Source organism: Triplophysa dalaica, chromosome 21 (assembly GCF_015846415.1).
Source record: "Triplophysa dalaica isolate WHDGS20190420 chromosome 21, ASM1584641v1, whole genome shotgun sequence".
Classification (NCBI taxonomy): Eukaryota; Metazoa; Chordata; class Actinopteri; order Cypriniformes; family Nemacheilidae; genus Triplophysa; species Triplophysa dalaica.
In genome coordinates, this window is record NC_079562.1 from 9,549,467 (window position 1) to 9,573,428 (window position 23,962).

The 23,962-nt window shown below is 38.0% G+C and overlaps 1 protein-coding gene across 4 annotated transcripts in view; it reads left to right on the forward strand.

Annotated features, from left to right (window-relative positions):
* The window catches only part of srgap2 (SLIT-ROBO Rho GTPase activating protein 2), a 91,041-nt gene that overhangs the window by 48,158 nt on the left and 18,921 nt on the right, over nt 1-23,962 (forward strand). For all 4 annotated transcript variants that reach the window (XM_056735366.1, XM_056735369.1, XM_056735367.1 and 1 more), the window contains 6 exons: nt 8,400-8,562; nt 13,941-14,003; nt 17,849-18,064; nt 20,260-20,388; nt 21,456-21,677; nt 23,652-23,753. In XM_056735366.1, coding sequence (XP_056591344.1) covers nt 8,400-8,562; nt 13,941-14,003; nt 17,849-18,064; nt 20,260-20,388; nt 21,456-21,677; nt 23,652-23,753 — 895 coding nt within the window. The remainder of the gene's footprint in view (nt 1-8,399; nt 8,563-13,940; nt 14,004-17,848; nt 18,065-20,259; nt 20,389-21,455; nt 21,678-23,651; nt 23,754-23,962) is intronic.

Here is a 23,962-nt window from a genome sequence, read left to right on the forward strand (position 1 = left end):
AAAAACACAGGAAACAAGCACACAAAAAAATGGTTTTGTTAAGAAACTCTTCATTAAATGATAAAATCATATAAATAATTAAAATCTGAAATTTGAATATATTTAAATATATTTAATTATACTTATATATAGAAATGAAATCAAATTGAACAGTGCAGTTTAGTAATATGTATATGTGTAATATACTCTTAACAGATCAATATGTTTATCCAGGCTTTTTCCCACTCATGCACGATTACACAAGCTGTTTTTCAGTGGAGATTAAGAACGCTGATTTAAACTCACCAAGGTCATGAGATATCCAATGTGAAGTTTTCAAAATTAACTATTTTTTTTACAGAATAGGCTTGTTCATCCCTTAATACCCTTAACGACTCAAAAACATTGATAATTGCATACTACCGTATACAAGTGTACAAATATTATAGCTTTTTGTAAAATGTATATGGGTCAATGACGTGACATGTATTTTTGTGTCCAAATTCATTATTTTCCTAAAAAGAATTTGACATATATCAAATGGATCTACAATATGTCCTTTATAAGAAACCCTTTTCATTTTATTGAAATTCAATAGATTTTTTGAGTTTTGGTGTTTGAAAGACCAAAAATGTCAGGTGGTGCGACCGTCCGAACATACAAACAGAGAACAAAACTGAGAAATAAATGTTAATTTTCTCAATAAAATTCTTAATAAAATATTTTGGCATGATTTTATGTTAAATTTCTTATATATGAGGGGAAAAATACTCAGTGCTAAATACATTAAATGTATATTATTTTAAATGAATATATGGTCACACCACCTGACATTTTCTGGGTGGTAAAATCAGAAATCTTGTTTAATAATGAATTAATGCTCCCTAAAATGCTGTAAAACCAATATAAATCAACACAATACATTTTTTTGGACATAAAAATACATTTTCAAACTGTTTTGCTTAAAATATTTTTTTTTCTTCTTGAAAATCTTATTTGTCATTGACCCATATACAGTTTAGCATTCAGGTGTAAACAAGGTCTCCTTGTTTCTCATTGTTTGCGATGAGCCAGTTCTCAGCTCATGAGAATACAGTGAGTCTTTTCAGAAGACCCTGCTGTTACATAAGCAGCTTTGTCTCATAACTTTGATGAGATAGCTGTGGGGATTCTGATCATGTGGTTCTGCTCCAGTGACCCACATTTGATCCTGATATTGTAGCAGTTAAAAGTCATTATCTTGTATTATGGTGAAACAGCTGGTGTTTCTTTAAAAGACAAGAGAAATTGCTTAAATGGCTTCCATTATGAACTACAATGCAATTTTGTAGTGTTTAAAGCCCTAGCTGCCTGTTTATATTGAATTAAAACGATTAGCTTGTAATAATTTTAGATGTTTAGTCCAAACAAGACCTTCCTTTGAGTTGTGTCAAACCCCCTTTCCAGTGTATTGTTTTTATATGTGGGGCTTTATTTCTCAGGATTTAATTTCAGGATTGCCTGCAATAGCACATGTATACTGAAACCATGACATTAAATACAGCCATAATTAAGAAGCGGTTTAAGAATTCAGGACTTCAGGATGATGTCCGACAGAAGCATATTTTACTTTGTGTATTTACTGCAAACAGTTTTTCAAAAACTACAATAACATTTATTAAAGTTCCTCCTTAACTCCTAATGGACCGTTTTGTTATAATAACTTTTTGAGCCTTCTGTGTCGCTATGTAAATATGTCAGACAGGATTTTAACCGTAGGCTTGTTTTCCTGTGTATTTTGTCTGTTGGCACAAGTTTCGCTGTGACAGTTTTGCCCCGGGCATATATTGACAGCGGGAGTATCCAGAGCTTAAACTTTTCCTTTCAATATTTCATGCTGCTTTCATTTGTCAGCTTTACACCATTTCCCTTCAGGTGCTTCTCTCGATTTTCAAACCGTTTTTCCTTGTTTTTGTAAATGAACTTGGCTCCACAGCGCTCATTGACATGGTCTAAAGGTCTGCTTCATGTCTGGGAAAGTCAACATATCAGCTGGCAGACGTGATCAATAATTAACATACCAAATTTATGAAAGGGACATGAGGTTAGTGTGACAGCTCTGTGCTCTCTGAGACAACAGTGCACATGAGACTCCAGTGCTCCTTATCGCCTGAGAGAGGAGCCGTGTTTCCCTGAGCTCCGTATGATATAGCAGAGCCCTGCGCGATATAACAATACAAACATTATATTAATCCAACAAGAATCTTTCAATGAAATCTCATACTTTACTGAAGAAAAACTAAAGAAAAATTCATCAACATCCCTGTTTTCAGTGTCCGATTACAATGCTCGGTGAAGGAGCCATCGAGGAAAGTCATGTGTAGCCACAATTCTTGCCCTTTTTTTCTCAGATTTTATCTTGGGCCTGTTGTTTTTCAAGATTGTAGTGTGTTGGTTTGCTTTTGTATAGTATGTCTATTTGAATTTTAGCACTTTTTTACTATTTTACCTTTATTCTGTTGTTGTCGGGTGGATACCAAGACTGCTACTTTTCAGAAAATGTTTTTTTATCATTTAACTCTTTTTAATACTTTTTATTGGTAAAACATTTGCAAAGTTTGTGTTTACGTAATACATGTCCGTGTACTGTGAATATTTTATTTTTGTATTCATAAACACACACATGCATGCATATATTAAGAAAATAAAGAAAATAAAGAAAAGCAAATACATGTAAATGTTTGCTATAAATGTATACTTGTATCTGTATGCATTTATAAATACAAACTGAAAATGCCCAGTACACAGATATATATTATGTAAACATAAACTTTTATTCTGGATATGATTAATCGTGATACATTTTTTGACAGCCCTAAACTTCACTTTGTATTGCTTTGCTTGTTTTCACGTTGTGTATGTACTGTTCCATATTTGAATCTCCATAATCCCCAGGAATCCCCTTTCAACATCTGCATGTTTAACAGGCGAAAGCAGCATCTGGAATGATAATGCCGTGTTGGTATGTGAGGTATTTTCCGGCCCGCTTCTCCAGCGTAACGTGGCTTTTGGGTACGCCATGTTCCACAGTCCTTTACGGTTGAGGGGCATCTAGGGAATGATCCTTTGGAGACCACCACAAACTGATTATGTTCTTTCAGGAATCACTCAGCAGGCTTATGATCTACCAGTCAAGGGTCAAAAGAATTTAATTCATAAATGTGTGGCATGACAGTGCGTCATTTGCTCAGCAAGCCAGCCGGATACCCGATGACAAGCGTCCCTGCTATGCTTCAGAACACGTGGCTTGGAACGACAACGTAGCATGGTACTGACATAATTTCTAGCGTGCCTGATTTCCCACAAACAGATCATACAAAGATGCAACAGAAGTGACCGCAAGGTCTGGACTTATAACAGATATAAATATCAATGGTAACACTAGTTTCACGGAAGAGAAATTGTGTGTCACATGCTTACTGCTCTCTTCTGATGATCCAAGATTAGACTTCAAGTTCACTACGTTTCTCTTCCCCTTTGTGTTGGAACGGAAGGGGTTACAGACAACAAAGGTCTTTGTCATTCCAGAGTGCTGTCTTTTGATGTCTTTTCCCAATGTTTTCTTAAATGCACTTTCAATCCTTTTCCAATGAACTTTATTAACAGTCTGTGTGCCGTAAGTTTGCCTATTGTGCTATATCCAGTATTACAAAAGAGCCGTTCCATTTGTGATGAGTTTGTCTAGAGGAAGTGCGTCTGTCTGATCCGGTTTGTATGTCTGTACTTGTGTGTGTGATGGTAAGGGAAAGCAAGCAGGACAAGTTTCATTTCCTCTCCATTTTGAGGTGGTTGAATGATGTTTTTCCAAAGTCGTGTCTGGACAGAAACCAGGGCCTTGTAAAACACTTGTCACACAAGAGTGAAAAATCCCCCTTAACACCTCTTCTCATGTACTTTAAAAATACAAGAGAGAGAATGAGTCCGACATTCACTGGCATTTATCACACTTTGGTGATTTTTCTTTTTTCCTAAACCTCACACTTTGCGTTGTGTGTTTGTATCATACGTTAAATTTTCAGCACATAAAATATCAAGAATTCCTTTGTATTCTTCACCTCTCACAAGTTTTTGCATGCTATCATGTCACATCTCTGATGGTTTCACCAAGGAATCCGTCACTTTTTGGCTCTCCGGAGCATTCCTTCAGTGAAAGAACGGCTCTGTTTGCAATGACCTTGCTGTTAATTGGTCAACTCCTCAGCTCATGTGATCTCAACTTTTTCACGGCCTTCTACAAATGACCCGGAGCTCCCCGGATTGAATGCCCATTTGAAAGCCTTTCCATCAGCCAAGGGGCATGCTAATCTCATCAACATCTCTTTGTCTCTTTTTTTTCGGTTTCTCAAGAGGATACGTGTCTCTCCAAGGACTCTGTCTTATGCATTTAAGCATGTGTTGTGCTTCTTTGCATATGAAAAAGTAAATTAGTATGTTTGGGAGATGTTTGAGGATGTTTCTCAGGGTTGTTTACGTTCATGCGGTTGATAGTTTGGTTCTGTGTTGCGAATACAGAATGGACACCTTGTTTGTTCTTAATCTCTCACTTTCATTGTTTATCCTAAAATGTGTGTGTATCAATCATGAGGTGTCAAAACATTTTTGTGAGCCAAAGAAATGTGCTAAAAGGTCTCATGACTGTACCGACTTCCAAGGCCTTAAATCTCACAGAACGTTATGGCTAACCATTAGCGACTCACCTTTCATGAACCCTTGTTGTGCAATACCTTAATTTTACCTCATGTTTTTGCTACATGCACAGACCAGTTTCATACCGCCTTGTTTTTTTTCATACCAACATGTTTTGTGCTTGTCTTGCCAAGGTTCTCATTCCTAATTTTACTTCAGCTGTATCGTCCAAATGCAATTATTTATGCTATATGTCTTACTGCCCTTGTTTAAATAGGGGAAATGTGTTACTGTGGGGGTCTTCGAAGGGAAGTTGGTGGGAGGAGATGATCCTGAACTCCCAAACATGTTTTAACTATACTGAAATAGTTTGGTTGGATGGTGGCCATCAGGTTATCTGTCTCATGGGAGTTTTTAACTTTATTATCTATCCGTAATCCAACACTTCTCATCCCATTCTGACAGATTTATTATGCCATCTCAAAGTTCTTGGTTTTCTAGTGTAACAAAATTCATCCAATATCATTGGTGTTTGTGGCTGTACATTTAGTTCACCAAAAAATGAATATTGTATCATCATTTACTCACCCTCTTGTCATGTCAAACCTGTATGAATTTCTTTTTTCCGCAGAACACAAAATAAATGGTTTTGAAGAAAGTTGGTATCCAAACATTGGTGGTCCCATTCACTTCTATTGTACAGACAAAAACCTATGCAAGTCAACGGGTACCACCGTTGTTTGGTTACCAACATTCTTTCAAATATCTTCTTCTGTATTCTGCGGAAGAAACTGGTTTGACATGACAAGAGGGTGAGAAAGAATTGATGAAAGAATTTTGGGTCAACTATCCCTTCAAGACCTCTTACACGAATGATCTGAAATGCTTTCCATGTCCAAAAACTCTGTCGGCCATCTTGAATAAAGCAAATCACCATTCATCGCAATACAATGGGATTGTCCTATCAAAGAAGAACATCAAAGGATAGAAGACTTGATTGGGCTGTGTGTTTATTTCAATCCCATCATCAAAAGATTTGCTTGGGCAAAAATGAAGAGAGATGTGTCGTGTCCTTTTCATTGATCTGACGGATGTTGAGAAGAGGAACAGGTTGTGATGTACCTCCCGCTGAGCTCTGAACGCTGGCTGATTTTCTCTCGCTTTGAACTTGTAGGGAGGGGAATCTGTCTGGAAGTTTGTCGGCCGACAGATCTAGAAGAATGTCCTGTACAGAGCAGCAGAGAGACCCTTCAGAACAATATGATTAATCCAGTGCGCTCTTCAATACAGAAGACAGTGTTAAACAAGTGTTACATCTGTACATGTGAATCCCTTGTGTGCCATTGTCCAAGCCCAGTTTATACAGTACAGACATGGATGATATAATGCCTAAATGTTTAACTGATACAGTCCTAATGATACAGTGAACAAAATTAATCATTTTTAGGAAATGCATAATTATATGTAATACTTATTTATATACACTGCAGAAAAGGTAGTAGGATTTACTTATTTTTTTTGTAATTTACACAAAAAATGTACACAAAAAGGTATTCCTGCTAGTTGTTTATTTCAGTATTGTTTGTCTTGATTTATAGTAAATACATCTTGAAAACAATGACTGATCCACATCCAAATTGGTTTCCATTTATTTTAGGCATTTGTTAATCTTGCATCACCAATAACAGTATTTTTATAGAATTGAAATTGTTGTTTCCCCACTGGTCAAGCAAAATCGGTTTCTGTTTAGATTGAGGATGAGAACCACTATTGAATCTGATGAAATAAAATAAAAATGAGTTTTACTGTGTATGTGCTTTGATAAATGACAGTGTTTATGAAATGAAAAGGGAAATGGATTTTACTTTGATATATTTGCCCCTGTAGGTCATGAGTTGTTTAGCACTGTTTAGCACAAATCTACATGTTAGCATAATGTTGATGGATAATGGTGGTGGTTGTTTGGGTGGGCGTGATAAATAGTGCTTCTCACAGATGCTCAGCTGGGATTCGGGAGCCCCACCGTTGAGCCTGAAAAGTACAGTGTACAACAGTGAGAAATATTTAGGCACACTGTTAATCAAAAGTCTATTATAAAAAAAACGGAATTCAAATGGTGTCTGCCTTGAGGATAAAGAGAATCTCTACAGACATTACAGACTGGTCTGGTCTGAAGAAACATCACGTTGTGCCCCACCCATTCAAAAGCATTTTGACAGGAGAGCATGAGCCCCACCACCGCAGCTTCTACACGAGACTCTCAGCATCAGCTGTCTTCTCTGGCATGCACAAACCGCTCCGTCCATCCCTCCAGCATATGCCCTGTGTAACTCAGGACTTAGCAGCATTCCTCTTTGGTATGTCATGGGTTGTTGCATAGTCTAAGGCACCTCCACACAGAGGGCAAAGGGTTTATCAGGGCAGATTTATACACATGTATACCCTTAACCAAACCTCGACTATTATAAGGTCTTTAACATCATCAAGGGCAAATTTCCGATCGGAGCAACAGTCAGGAGGGGTGATATGTTTGTGCTGATAATGTGCATGTCACGCCTCATTTTCTTCTGTGTCTGCATCTGTTTATCTGTTTGAAGGGTTTTGGCAGAGAAGTGTAGAGAGAGTCAATTATCTAAGATGCATCCAGCATGATTGCAAAACAAAGGCCGATCTTTTTTTCGGTTTTATTATGTTCTTAACCTTTAAAATCGAACACAGTTTTGTGATTTTTGTGCTAACACGATGTCCTTGTCACATAACAATAAACTATGTTGCTTCTTAACCATGTGTATATTTTGAGCAGGGATGCAGCGATATGCAAATTTTGGCTGATAATGATAACCGATAATTCTTGGAAGCCCATAATCGATTTTCTGGCCGATATACAGTATCTGAATATTAATATTGTATATAATAGTTAAACTTTCTCGAAAACTGAAAATCCTTTCTGCCCTGAAAATCATCTACCGAGCCTACTTTAAACTAATTAAAGATTCTTTGACTTTTAAACTTCTCTGGTATAATGTTTATTTAATAAACAAATTAAAGATGTTGTTCCAGAGCAACCCAGGTCTCAAGACAGAAAGCATTCAGACAGCAGTCGGCTTCAAACAATATGCTTTGGTTCCTATAATTTACACATTCATAAATATCTTATATATATATATATATAACATTGTTTTGCTAATAGCAGTAAGTGAAAGATCATGACAGAAAAACAGTACTGTACTGTATTTTAACTGTATATTTAAGTGGTTGAACCAGAGCAAACGATTTGGCAATAATATATTGGCCTAAATTGTATTATGGGCTGATACCGAAAACATTCAAAATTACCATTTATCGTCCAATACCAATATTGCCAATAATTTATTGTGCACCCCTAATTTTGAGACTTTATATAGGCTTTTTTTAACTGCTTTTTTTAAAACTACTATTAAAGTCATTAATTTTGCAATGCCAAAACGTTAAAAGAGAGTGCTGGAGGACGATGAGCATGTATTTGTAAAAATGTTGTAACATAATTGAATCAAATAAAATCATGACTGCATATTAGATTTTATTATCCATCACATAATTCGGTGTCAGAGGAAATGTACTCAGTCTATTGCATTATATAATATTTCACATTCTACACTTGTGCACGATGACCAGATGTGCATTCAGGATTTGTTGTGTGTGTAGACAGTCTGTTTCATCTGATCCTGCTTTTCTCTTTAATAACACATGTGCTTTTTCTTCTCTGTTCTCTACAGGAAAGAGCAGAATATCTTGTCTCCGGTCAACTGCTGGAACCTTCTGTTGGCTCAGGTGAAGAGAGAGAGTCGAGACCACGCCACTCTGAGCGATCTCTACCTCAATAACATCATACCCCGCTTTGCCCAGATCAGCGAGGACTCGGGACGCCTCTTCAAGAAGGTGGGTTTCTCTGTTTGAATCTTTTCAGTTTTATTGAGACATCTTACATCATATCTTTTCTCATTCATGAGGACTTTCACCCATTTTGCCTTTTTCACTTTTTACCAAAAAAAATTAACGAATAACACCAGAGAAATGTCAGTCTGTTACAACTTAATTCATTTTGCTTGCAGATGTGCACATTACATATTGTTTTGATCTACATCCAATGTGCTGGTTAATTTGTTGGAACATACAGACCAGATTTGGAGAATCTTATTGAATGCTTCTGAATATCTGCAGTTACTTAACTAGATTGAGACATTTTGTGACATTAAGACGATCATAATTTATGGAAGTTAATAAAATGATGGTTAAGCTTGCTTAAACATTGTATACTGTCAGTCACTGTCAGTGGGTGGAATTAAGATATGAGAAGGATTCCAGCTTTTGGTGTCACATTCCCTTGGGCTTGTCTAGACTAGTTAGATATCTTATTGACCTAGAACTCTTTTCATTTTGGGAGTGGTGCTTTCCAATCCATATAGTAAAAAAACTGTTTGGGTTATTTTACAGATTCAGTTTGAAGATCACTGGTTTTAATCTGGGCCTTAATGAAGCTTTACTTAAACTTGTCATGAAATATTGCAGCGTTTATAGTAAATGGTTTATCTATGTGGGTCCTTTTCTTTATAAATTCATTTACCCTCATAATCTTAAATTAAAGGGGTCATTTGATTCGGCTTAAACTAATATTATTGTTTGCTTTAGATGTAATACAATGTGTATACACGATTTAAGTTTAAATAACGCTGTATTTTCCACATACCGTACATGTTTGTATCTCCTCTTTGCACCGCTTCTCTGAAACATGCTGAAATTTTACAAAGCTCATCGCTATGAAAAACGAGGTGTGAGGTGATTGGCCAGGTCACTAGTGCGTAGTGATTGGTCGAATACTGCACAGAAATGTTACACCTCTTACCATATTCGGAACATCAGGCTGCGCTGGCGATGGTACAATGAGATTTACAAGACCACGCACCTTGCTTGCGCATACATTTGGGCCGACCTAGTCAAATCATACCACAAAGTGACGTACATGCAAGGGGGTGTGGTTACACGAGGGGTTTCAGACAGGTCTGGGTTGCATTCGCTTTTAGATAGAATGCCTCTTTTGTTCTGTTTTGCAATTTTACATGTCTAATACATGCATATGCAACTTATAACACACCAAAGACACAGAAAAACACGTATTTCCGCCATATGACCCAGTTAATATCTGAAAATGCACTTCCGCCCTGAAATGACAATCCATCTCAAATGACGTAAATTAGACTGCTTGAGCAGAGCATCCGTTAACTCCTCCCCTTCAACTGTCAGTGTGTTGCCAGTTTCATTTCAAAATGCAACGGCTGTTGCGCAGTGAAAAATACAAGCCACGCCCACTCATTTTCTCCTTTGTTATTCCTTTTCACTTGGAAATGCGCCAGAATACGGAAGTAAAAACTATCGCAACTTCCTGTTCACAGGGACTTTAATGTACTTTTTTAACAATTAAAATTGACATACCTCACCGAAATCCCCAAATTGCAGAATGCTAAAATCTAAACTACATTTTCCTCTCATATCGGGAGGAAAAGGGCTTGTTTTGAATCATTTATACATTTCTGTTCCATGTACAGTGTAATTAGCGGAGAGGCCCCAACAAAGATAATAGATATTAACAAGATGCGCCACTTCCATTACAATGAACAGGGGGGAATGCAACGCTCAATATGGCCACTTTAGCGAAGAAAGTCCTGCCATCCAGTAAAAAGATCCAATCATCAATCGAAAGACTGGCCGGATCTGTTTAGGCGCTTGACAACCTGTTGGCATGCACATTAGCTGAAGCGACTTCAAAAAATGAGATTTTTGTGCAATTTAAGCTTAGCAAACCAATGTTACAGTCCCGTCAATATCTAGTTATTGGAACTATGATATTTAATTGTGATTTTTGCAAACATGGCTGCTGAGTAACATGTACTTTGATCCCAATCAGCACCTTTATCTCTCTTGCTGTCTTGCTGACAGTTTCTCAGTTCTCCTGAGCGAGAGTTGAGCCTCTCATTTAACATTCTCCTCCATCTCTCTCTATTGTGGGGTAGCTCGCTCGGCCCTCCACATTGTAGAAATAACTGGCCTTGCTTAATAACGCAGCTGACCGCCCTCTGGAGGCTTCCTGGCACTCATTAATGTCTGTCCGATTGGGTTAACCCCATGTCCCCGAGCCCACGCTCCCACCTGTCTTAAAAGCTCTACGACACGCTGCAGAAATTCTGCACTCTAAATGTAAATAGAGTTAAGGGAGCCATGTCCAGACAATTTTTATTCAACCATAACAACACTGACACAAGAAAACGCTCAGAGAAATACAAGTATAGCAGGAAGTTTTGTATACACTGTCGCAGTGTTTTAGTATTTTAATACAAAGTTTCTATAAAATCCCTGTTTTATTGTTAAAAGGTGCTATGTGTAATATTTAGGAGGATCTACTTACAGAAATGCAATATAATATAAATAACTATGTCTTCAGAGGTGTATAAAGACCTTACATAATGAAGCGTCATGTTTTTATTATCTCAGAATTAGCTGTTTCTGTCTACAAACACTGCGGGTCCCCTTACATGGAATTCGCCATGTTGTTTCTACAGTAGCCCTAAACGGACAAACTGCTCTACAGAGCGCATTTCGTAAATACGTTATCCCCTTTCGGCAACGAAGCAAAAACGCGACAATATCCTTGTCTTGTGAGAGCCACCGTTGTGGTTCGAAGGGGAGGGGTTGTAATTCGCGACCTAAAATCTCCACATTGCTCCTTTTAAGGTATTGCAGGGTAAAATGTTGCTCAGAGCAACAAAATCCCATTGATACGATCAATCCACTGACACGTGACTGATGCGCCAGTAAACCAATTCCCCTTCACAACAACACACCAGCACCCCAAAGTGATGATCCAAGCTTTGTGCCGTTCTAGCACAGATTTGTGCAAAACCGTTACTGCCAAGATCACAGACGAGCTTGTGATTTTGTCATTTAACAAGTACGACTCCTCATTAGGATTTGTAAATCCATGTCTGTCCATCACAGTAGTTGTCTGTTAAATTAATAGAGCTCTTCGTGGAAAATCAATAGTTTACACCCATTTCTCAGGCTCATTGTGTGTGTGAGTGTGTGTCTGTTGTCTTTGGAGTGTGTCTGAGAACAGATGGAGGAGATGCATAGCTGCCTGCTCTCCCCACACTACTGAAGATTAATTTCACCGCAGTGGTGTTATGCTGTTCGAAGGGAAGTGTTATATGTGTTTGTGAGTGATGGAGAGGAGGGAAAATGAAAAGAAGTGAATTAGATCCAACAATCCAAACAGCATAAATTTACTCACCAAACTTCTCTTCTTTTCATAATTTTTAAGAGTGATGTGTATATATTTTCCGCATCAAGATTTTCATTCATCAATAAATATTCTTTATTAATTTCTTTATTGGTTCTTTTGGTTTATGTTCATGTAATACATTTTAGAAAACAGAAGGATGAAATCATTTTAAATATTATGAAATTTTCATATTATTACATTATTAAATAAGTCTTTGAATGGGTTAAAATTGAGCTCCAGTCATTTGGGACTGTACTTTGTGCCAGTTTTGAATCTGTCCTGGCACACACATCCATGCCCGTCTGTTTGACATTTCAGTCACACGTTTCCTGTCTCTACCATGATTTCCTTCACTTTTTATCCTCAGGAATTCAGGAGCTAATTGACATTTGTCCAAAAAAACCTTCACTCACACATAACCCCACAAAAATGTCAATGTGGGGAAAGGGAAGAAGTGGCTGTATGAAAGCTTTCTGTGAATGCTAGGGTTTCATTTGGCTGCATGTCGAGTTATCAGCCCACAGTGATTGAATTTTGAAGTTGGAGGGTTGTTCGCTGTCAGGGTTTGGACATGAACTCGCGAGTTCTATAGTTTCATGTCATGCTGTGCCATCGTTCCTGAACTTCCTCGTACATGACACAGAATCCACCAGAACTGCACACAACCATTTCACAAAACCTTTACCACGCTTCTCCATTCTGAAGGTTCTGAGAGGAAGTCTCATCAAATGTATGAGTAATGCTTTCCAACTTCAGTTTGGCTGCAGAAGTTATAAAATGAATTGAAAATTGATATTGGAAGGAAATTCAATGCTTTTACAAAGTCTACCCACTTCAGTTTTCTCAAATAACAGGCCTGTGGCTCAGACAGAAATATAAACCTTAGATGCCAGGGTACAACAGTGATGGGGGAGTAATGTAAAAACATGTAGTTGAGTTAAAGTAGATCAGTTTTCAAAGCATAATAGCCTTTACAGTAACAAGGTACATGACACATTGTACATTGTTAGTTTTTATGTCAGATTGTGTTTCACATGCAGATGATTCCTTTTACTCCCTCCTTAGCATTGTACGTTTTTTATGTATTGAAGTATTTGTTTAAATGCGGTTTTTCATTCACTGTTTTAATAGTCTTTTCCAGCTTTAATATTGAATTGTGTAAATTCATCTGTTCAAATCGAATGTGTCATCTTTCTTGAGATCCTTGGTGTGCCACATATTAGCTGCATCCTCTGATTGCAAAAAGCTTAAATCTGTAACTTATTATATCAAGTGAACAAAAATCAGTTATTCAGGACGTACAGTTTCTGAATTGTAAAGTTACAATATATATATTTTTAATTTATAAAGTTTTATTTAAATAGCGCAGAACAGAATACTATGTTGTATTGTCAGAAACTGTCAAGTGTTTAATTAAAGTATATTATTTACAATATGATATATACATATTATTAACAACAATTACATTGACATTACATTGAGCTGTTTGACATAATTTCACTCTGACCCAAATAACTATAAGTATGCACATATCTGCAAGTTCATGTGTAATGTATTGCACATAACAGTCAAACAATCATAACTTTTAAATATATATTTATTTATGAGTAACGTTCCCAATACTACCAATATGTCAGAGTAAAATGAATTGATAAAATAACCCCTATGCAGTACAATCCTATATGTTGGGCAACAGTAGACTATCGATTGAATTAGATGTGTGGGAGGTTTGCTGGTGCTGACCTCCATTACTGAGAGGGCAGGTAGACATCCCATCAGTCTGTGAAAGTGACAGCCTCAGGGCTCACAACCCGAGATAGATCCACCTCTGCCCTTATGAAGGATAGTTGGCTGGAAGTGCCTGCAAAGTGATGGAGTACAGGACACTACTGTTGATCAAGATCTACGCAGTTACAATATCTACTGCCTCTCTCTGTCTCTACTATATGATGTGTCATTTACAAATGTTTTTCTCTGTCTACAGAGTAAAGAGGTGGGCCTCCAGCTGCAAGAGGATATGATGAAGGTCCTCAATGAGCTGTACACAGTAAGATACCAATAAACACAAACACACCCTATTCTTATACTGCACATCTTTATTTTTTAGCACTAGTGGGAGTTAATTTTCAGGCAATCATCTTTCTGCAGCATCTGCAGTTTTGCAACTTTTCAGTATATTGTTGTGCTACTTCCAAAGACTTCAAAGGGAGAGTTTCGGTACATAATGTTCTCTCTCTCTCTCGCTCTCTCTCTCTCTTTCTCTCTCTCTCTATCTCTCTTTCTGTCTGGTTCCTTTAAATCACCCTGCCGTAGTTCTGAGGAATTGCGGGGCTGAACTTCTGCTTAGGTCCAGTGGTTATTTTATTCTCTTGTGGTTGATGTCCAATCAGTATTTTTAAGGCATGGGGTTGGCTATAGTTTATATTTTCCTTCTAGGTCAAATTTATTTTGTCACTGCCTGTGCTGTGTGTGTTTAGGTTAGTCTTTGTTGTCTGGCCTCGGATTTCTAGTTTGAAAGGGGTCTTGAAGAACCCTCTTAATATGTATGTGCTATGAGATGGATGTGTTTATATCACAACAAGATAATGTTTTACAAGATGGAAAGACAGGCATGTGCGCATTCCGTCCATGTTGTGATTTATTGTAATTATAGGCGTCAGCCAACAATGAATGAGGTACACTACCTGAGACTCTGGAGCACATATCGCTTCTGTCATTCTTTAACCTTATATCTCCATATTTTGTGATTTTAATTTTTTGCTATGAAGCATTATTGTTAGTCACCCTTTATGTTTTTACTGGGTTTTGCAAATATCTGACCAATAAAAAGTATTCAAAAGTGCTCGTCAACTTTGACAACAAAGTATGTAAAAAGTACAGTGTTTATTCCATTTCATGAAAAACAGTAAATTTAGACATATGAGGTTTCAGAAGGACATCAACAGTTTATTACTTTAGCAAAATGATGCTCCTGTCATGTTATTGAATGACATCACAAGAGCATCCCCGGTCCCTCTCATTGCGCACTGTAGTTTTTATCAGACCTAAACTGTTAAAAAAATGAACAAAAGAAGGAAAATGTACTGGTCATTTTCTGGCACAGGACATTAAGCACTCATTTTTACGAAAATGTTTGTTAAACATATAAAACACAATGCATTACAAAATAATACAGCTGTAATAGCTTTAAAAAATCAGAATGGAAAATGTATATATATTTATACTGTACACTGTTCCCAGCCTGTACCCTAGTTTTACAGATTTTTTCACAATGTACTCCATCCTATTTTTAGAAATGAGGACACAAGAATGGTAACAAGATTTTCCTTCTATTACTAAAAAGGGTGTCTAAACGATGGATATCAAACTGTCATAGTTTTCAGTAATGTTACTTTCTTCAAAAAATAGTTCCCAAAAATGGTCACATTGACTTGACCGTAGCATTTTTTATTCCTACTATGTAAGGTCAAGGGATCATATTTTGTCTTGAATAATGACAAAATCTTTGTAGCAGGGTTGCTTGCATTATGGGGCAGTGAAATATTGTATATTTTAGTAATTAAAATTGTTAAAATGAAAAGGAGTTGAACGTTAATTCAATGGATTAACCACAAATTCTGACTGCCATTTTTACTTATTTATTGATTTTGCATATAATCAAGAATGTTTTGACTGTTGAGGCTAAATTGTTATTTTATAGGATAGTGGTCACTCTAATACTTTCTAGTTATGTAAGTTCTCTCCTGGTGAACCCATTCACAGTTTATATTCGGGAAATAGACCTTAAATAGCAGTTAACCTCTCTTTTATCCCTCAATGACGGTATGATTACTGTTTTATAGAGTTTTTTGTAATTTCCCACACCACCGCAGTGACCTGTGTTCCAAGCAGTACTAGAATTAGCATCGTTTCATGGAAAAATCAGGGCTGAACACTACTCATAATATAATATTATCTGGCTGTACTGTTAATGAGATATGATGTGCCACGTGCATCACAATTCTTATTATTTCAGCTTATTGAAATTAGAAATTACTTTTTGTAATTCTGCACATGTTTCTGTATTCCTCACTCTTGTGGGGGAGAGCAAAATAGTTTGGGGTTTTCAGGGTGGGGTTTTCAGGACTCCCCCCCACATATGGTCTCCTGGGAGATGACTGTAGCCTATTTCAATACCCCATAAAAGCAAGCAAATCCTTAAATGAAAGAGTTAAGGATTGTGAAAATAAACATGGCACCAGTTTTAGTGACATCTGTGCTTTTTTATGAAGAGCGGGAGGAATGAATGGAAAAGCTGAGGGTGATTATTTAGTCAGCAATTCTGAGACAGTGATCTTCAGCATTGTTCCTCAACATAATGTAAAAAACATGACACATCTTTGCACTTTATGAGAGCACGAAGGAAGCAAAGCTTTCCAGATTCCCACTGTAAATGTTTTCCATTAATGTTGATATTGCAGAGTGCTAACTCATCTTATAAAACAATTCATGAAGGCTTACAGTCTCATAAAAGCCAAGAAATGTAATGCCGACTTATTTTGGTTGATTACCACCATTCTTCAAAATATCTTCTTTTGTGTTCTGTTCCAGAAAGAAGGTTTGGAATGACACGAGGGTGACTAAATGATGAAAGAATTTTCATTTTGTGGTGAACTATCCCTTTAAATAATGTGTTCTGTGGTCCACTCAATACAAGATTTATCTGCTCAGTTTATTCCGCCTCTGTTATAGTCAAAGGTTTGCTAGGTCTAGACTCTAGATCATCTCATTCTGCTCAGTAATCGGCCCCACAGGAACCGTAGCCCTCATGATGGAAATGTAGCAGTCATACATCTCCCCCTCTCCCTCCCCAAACACATCGAGCTAAAAAGGAAAATCAGTTTTGCCCTGCATGCCTGACTGGGAGTATAAACGATCTGTGCAAATGATTTTGTTGCGAAGCAATTTCTTTGAGCGCTTAGGAGTCAAATGCGTTGTGAATAACTCTGTGCTGTTGAGGCAGAGAGGTCACAGGTTCAAGTGTTTTCCTGATTCAGCCCTGTTCTTGTCTGCTTTTTTCCCCCGTCGGCAGCTTTCATGGGTATGACCACCTGCAAAGATTCTTGGGCAATTTAAACAAACCGACTAAAATGCCACAACAGTTTGAGGCCTGCTGAAAAATACTTGTGCACTAAAATCGAATTACTCTCTCTTAATGAATGAAATTCAATTGCTTTGACCGCCATCATAGTTCTCGGCCGACGCAAAGTCCAATTGGTCTCATACAAGAAAATATAGATTAGTTTGGCTTTGTTCAGTCTGTGAATACATTTTGTGTTTTTCATCTGATCTTTTGGACTGATCACCAGTAACATGTATTTGTATGAATGATGATTGATATAATGATGCCATTTGTTTAGGTATACTGACATCATGATGCCAAGATACATACATAAGTGAATGGAATTTGTATCAGGTTTATTAAACTTGGATTAGTTTTTTTTTTTAAAGGGATAGTTCACCCCAAAAGGAAAAAAGATACAAAAGATAACAACACATTTTGAAGAATGTTGGTAACCGTACAACGGTGGTACCCATTGACTTGCATTGGTTATGTGTCTGTACAATATAAATGAATGGGCAACGCCATAGCTCGGTTACCAACATTCTTCAAAATATCTTCTATTTTGTTCTGCCGAATAAAGAAAGTCATACAGGTTTGAAAAAACAAGAGGGTGAATAAAAGATACCAGAATATTTATTTTAGGGTGAACTATCATTTTAAGACTCCAACAGCTGTATATATTTATGATACTCAAAATGTCTTAGTAACAGCTATATGACAGTTCTTGAAACACAGTTCTTTGAACATTACACAGCGCCTCCATCCAATTTACCCTCTTTCTTCCACAGGTGATGAAGACCTATCACATGTATAACATGGACAGCATCAACGCTGAGAGCAAGCTTAAGGAGGCAGAGAAACAGGAAGAGAAGCAAATGAGCCGCAGCGTCAGACACGAGGACAGACAGACACCGCGCTCGCCTGACTCCCTCACCAACCTCAAGATCGAGGAGAAACACGTGCGCCGCAGCTCTGTCAAGAAGATCGAGAAGATGAAAGAGAAGGTGAGAATGAAGGATCATAGAGTTCAAAGTATAGGCCACTTCACGAAATGTGAAGACTTGTCAAGTAGCACATTGGTGTCAGTTTATATTGATTTAACTTTATATTTTTTTGTATCGGACAAAATCCTTAAGATATTTGTTTAACATTTTGATCCGGTGATAAATGCCCTGTTGGTTGTATTTTGTTCAAACGTTTGTGCTTTCCTGTAGCTCAATGGCAAGAGCATTGCGCTAACAACGCAAGGTTGTTGGTTCGATCCCAGGGGATTGCAAATACCTATGTAAAATGTATAGGATAAAGCACTGTAAGTCGCTTTGGATATAAGCGTCTGCCAAATGCCTAAATGTAAATGTAAATGTTAAAAACTGAAACAGGACGTTCTTCTGAACCAGCGTTGGACCAACTTCCGAAGTGGTCTATAAAGAGAAATAAGAGAATATTTTGTCAACTTGTGGAAGAATCAAATCCAGTTACCATAGTTACCCCATTCATTCCTATGAGAAAAAACGGAAAGAAATACATATACATACCACAATACCTTGTAAACCTCAAGAAACAAAAGTGTCATTAAGGAAGGAGTTAATGGAATAGAGATCAGAGAGTTGCTTGAACATTTAACGGAAAATGTGCAGGAAAGGTGAACGTGGGCAGAAGAAGAATGAGCAGATGGAGAGAGATTTGTGTGAAATAGGGAAGGTGATTGAACAGAAGTTGACAGAGAGAGAACAGGCCCTTTTCACATGAAGTTACGCATCTTCCAATCTGCGGTGAAGCAGTTTACGTTACTTCCGCTAGCGCCTCAGAATGTACTTTAACAAATCCCTTGCACAGCTGCCACATATAGGGCTAGATGATGATGTACAACATCTTGCAGACAAATTTATCTTAGCTTAGCTTTGCTTACGACAAATTCTTCGTTGAACAGTACCTGTTAGATTATAAAGGTTAGTGTTTTGTTTTCTTTATCTGTTAGCGAAGGTGCTAGGATAAGTACTTGAATACGTGTTCTGTCAGTTTTTTTTCACAGTTGTTTAATTCCAGCGAGATGATAAAGCGGAAGTTCTTATTCTTGTTTGTTCGAGAGGGATGTTATGATACAATGCTTTGCGAAAAGACGAAATTTTAGTTACGTCTTTGTGAAAAGGGCCTATAGCAGAGAGCAGTAAGGTGCTGAGTGCTACGGAGCATGTTGTCACTTCCAAAAGGTGTGCAGGGTCTAAACTGACCCTGAACAACATTAATGACCTGTTGATATCTCCCATAGAGGCTAAACTGTAACACATTTCGATTAAAAGCACTATACAGTACACAGATGCCTGCTTATTAGACTACTTTTGTAGAATACTTGTGCTGTAGCTCACTGGGTAGAGCATCACACAAGAACACAGAGATCATGGGTTTGATCCTTAGGAAACACACATCCTGTTGAACAATTGTATAGGTTTAATTAGCATAAATGTGAATAATATTCCATTCTTATTTAAACAATTCATTACAGCTTGTCTGTTTATTTGTTTGGTATATTGACTTGCAAAGTCCAAATAACTGCACAAAAATTGAATAAAAACACTTCAGGGTGATACGAGGATGACTATACATTAAAGCCTTACCAGGCAAGAATGTAAAGGATAAAATACAAGTCGCTGTTTAACTGCCTGGTTAATATAATGATTTGACCGTCGTATTCCTGACATACCAGTCAGCAAATTCCAGCAGCGCCCAATTCGATACGGCCGTAGAAAAATTTTGAACGCTCAGCAGCGATTTAAAAAATGAATCTAACAGCATGTGTCCATCAGAACAGTACACTCTGTGTTGAGAATGTCAGTAGATGATGTAACTAGATGACATGAGGTCAGAGGTCACGGATTAGCATGTCTGGGCCAGATACTGTTGTCAATTCCTTTCTTTGTTCTTCCGGAGATCCTCTGGTTACCATCTCTGTCTAGTACCACCAGTTGACAGAATGACAGATGTGGACGTCACTGGGTTGTTCCAGCGGGCCATCTCTGTTTCCACAAGGTCAACAGCAGCTCCTCTATGTGGGGGAAGCTTGTGGTCACTCTGTGAGAAGCTTGTAGTGTTTGTTTGTAGTAGCATGGGCTTGTAGACGCTGAACAAGGTGCCAATCCTCCATGCTAAGTTCTAAGTTTGACTTTGTTTCTTTTTCATTCTGATCTATTTTTGTTCACAGCGTCAAGCGAAGTATACCGAGAACAAGCTGAAAGCCATCAAGGCCAGGAATGAGTACCTTCTGGCTCTGGAGGCCACCAACAGCTGCGTCTTCAAATACTACATCCACGATTTGTCAGACCTCATAGATGTAAGTTCAACTTGTCTCAGATCAGTATAGCTTTAAAAAGGTCTGGTGCTGAATTTCATTTCATTTCAAACCTGTATGACTTTCTACTGTTGGTAACCTAAAAAAGGCGGTACCCATTGACTTCTATTGTATGGACACAAAACTAATGCAAGTCAACGGGTACCGTTTGTTGTTCAGTTACCATCATTCGTCAAACCATCTTATTTTGTGTTATGCGGAAGAAAGGAAGTCATACAGGCTTGAAATGACAAGAGGGTGAGTAAATGATGACAGAATTTTCATATTTGGGTGACTTATCCCTTTAAAGTAGTTAAAAACCTCTTGATATCTCATTTTTGCTCGAATTAAATTTCAGCTCGAAACTATTTGCTCTGAAACTGCCAACATTTTCTGATTGTCATTATGTTATTATTTGTTTTGGCAATGTAGTTACGCTTGACTCACACTGAGTAACGTTTATTAGACAAGGGGGTGGACCAAATGTGTACTGGATACGTTTGCAGAGTTAATTTGAGCTTTCTTACATAATACCATGTGACAGCGGAGCATTTGCTGCCTCATCAGTCTTGTTTCTTTAACTCTGACCCTGCAGGTAGACCTGCAGCAGCCCCCTGGGTGAGCTCCGCCAAAGGGCCCGCTTGTCTCATCCGATTAGTATCAGAATCTTTCTAACAAGGCACCCACAAAGTGGTTATATTACCCTCATTTGCAGCACGCTGGGGCCCAAAAAAGCCTCCACGGCTGTGAAAATTAATGATAGGTTTACTTTGTCTTTCATTTTACGCAATCAGAGCACGGAAGTGAATCTGTCAAAACCGTGTGTGTGTTAATAGCAAAACGGGTGAGTCGGTTTCCTCCCACTGTAGATTTAGGGATGTTCTGTGTGTTTGGATTGGACGGCTCTTTAGTTAAAAACCACACACTGGTCTCAGTTAGAATTTTACAAAAAAATAAGTAAAATGAAGGGTGTCAGAAAATGTTTGAATGCTTCCTTTTGTACCTCTTTGATTTCCTGACTCATCAAACCCAAAAACTGATCCGATTCTCATTTTCTTTCCTTCTCTCAGTGCTGTGACCTGGGATACCATGCCAGCTTAAGCCGTGCACTGCGTACCTACCTCTCAGCCGAGTTTAATGTGGAGACTTCCAAGCATTGCGGTCTCGAGACCATTGAAAATGCCGCAGAGAACCTGGAGGCCAACGCTGACAAACAGAAGCTCATGGAGACCTACAACAACGTCTTCTGCCCTCCAATGCGCTTCGATTTCCAGTCTCACATGGGAGATATGGTCAGTTTGCAAAATTATGAAAAATAATACTACTGAAATATAGGCAATGATTTTCATGTACAAACAGCAGTTGCACAAACATACTTAAGAAAGCGGATGCTGCTTTACTGGTGCCAAAAAGTTCCAATGCTTTTGTATTTTGATAGCATCAATAAATCCGCTTCAGTGAATAGCAGTCAGTACGGTTACACAATGCTTAGTATTATCTTTCAGAAGACGTCTCCTGCTGTAAGATGTACAGTATGTGTTGTGTTATAGCACAAGACGCCCAGGCACCTCAAGTGGAACGAGACTTGTCACTATCAGTGATAGACATTTTGGCTCTGAGACCTCGGTTGCCTCACTATTTGATATTATGTTGACATACACTCACCTAAAGGATTATTAGGAACACCTGTTCAATTTCTCATTAATGTGGTGGTGTAATGGTGTGGGGGATGTTTTCTTGGCACACTTTAGCCCCCTTCGTGCCAATTGGGCATCGTTTAAATGCCACGGCCTACCTGAGCATTGTTTCTGACCATGTCCATCCCTTTATGACCACCATGTACCCATCCTCTGATGGCTACTTCCAGCAGGATAATGCACCATGTCACAAAGCTCAAATCATTTCAAATTGGTTTCTTGAACATGACAATGAGTTCACTTTACTAAAATGGCCCCCACAGTCACCAGATCTCAACCCAATAGAGCATCTTTGGGATGTGGTGGAACGGGAGCTTCGTGCATCCCACACATCTCCATCAACTACAAGATGCTATCCTATCAATATGGGCCAACATTTCTAAAGAATGCTTTCAGCACCTTGTTGAATCAATGCCACGTAGAATTAAGGCAGTTCTGAAGGCGAAAGGGGGTCGAACACAGTATTAGTATGGTGTTCCTAATAATCCTTTAGGTGAGTGTATGTCGGTTACCTTAAATGCACTGTGACATCAGCAGCGTTTGAAGCAAGCGAGAGAAACACAACACTGTCATCATTTTCTCATCCTTGAGTTATTGCAAATCTGTTTACATTTTTTCGTTCTGATGATCACAGAGAAAGATATTTGGAAGGATGCTTTAACTAAACACTTCTTGGCCACCATTGACTAACATAACAGGAAAAATTACAATGGTAGTGAACAGTGCCCGAGAACTGTTTTCTCTCCTACATTCTTCAAAATATCTTATTTTGCGTTCAACAGAACAAAGAAATTTCCAAAGCAATGCTTGTCAATGGTGGCCAAGAAATGTTACAAGCATTCTTGCAAAATTCTTTCTCTGTGCTCATCAGAACAAAGACATTTATACAGATTTGGAAAAAATTGATGATGAGTAAAATTTAAATGAAGACGGAAGTTTCATTTTTCGGTGAATCTTAAGAAAATATCCGTGTGGAAAATGTAGCCTGATTGAACTTACATTTTTAAAACAGATTTTGTAATTTAATAAAGACAGAAAGAAAGGGCTGTACACATCTATAAAAAAACGATTTTATAAAATCTGCATTTGAAGCGAAAGACAATCTATATTTTGAAAGAAGCTACTATCAGTGTTAATAATAATTTTATTTTTATGTCTTCAATATAAATTGTCATCTGAGATACAAAACGTATGGTGCGTGTTTGTTTTTACATTTTTTAAACCAGAGTCCTTGCATCACAGGCTCGGATGTGTGTGTGTTTGTGTGATGAGTCGAGCAGCTGGTTATCCCCAGTGCACATGTGCCCTGTTGTGTACTCATCCCTCAGGGAAAGGGTGGACCACAGCGGGCCAGATGTTCTTCAGCTGTCAGGGCAAAAGTGGGAAAGTGAAAGAGAGCAAATATGAGAGACAGAGGGGGCAGATAGAGGCTAGTTTAGGTCAGATTTTTTCCTCCGTTTGTAAGTGTAGCCAGAGCACGTGGGGTCAACATTCGTGTGATCGCTGCTGGAGATGGTTCAGCTTCAGTTCTCCTGTGTCTCATGGTCTCTCCTATCTCTTTGCACTCAGGAGGGACACATGTGTGCCCAGCAGCCCGTGCAGGTAGAGCTGATCCAGAGATGCCAGCAGCTTCAGTCCAGATTGTCCACACTCACGATAGAGAATGAAGAGGTGATATAAACAAACGCAAGCGAACATATTTGTTTACATACCGTCACAATAACAAACAGATGTGTATTTACATACTGTACATGCCTGTTCATACTGTACATATAGGCTAGTCATTTAATACTGTATACATTTGTGTAAACATTTCTTTCAAGCATGTTTTCTGTTTCAACATTGATATTACACACATGCATATATCAAATGACCTTCTA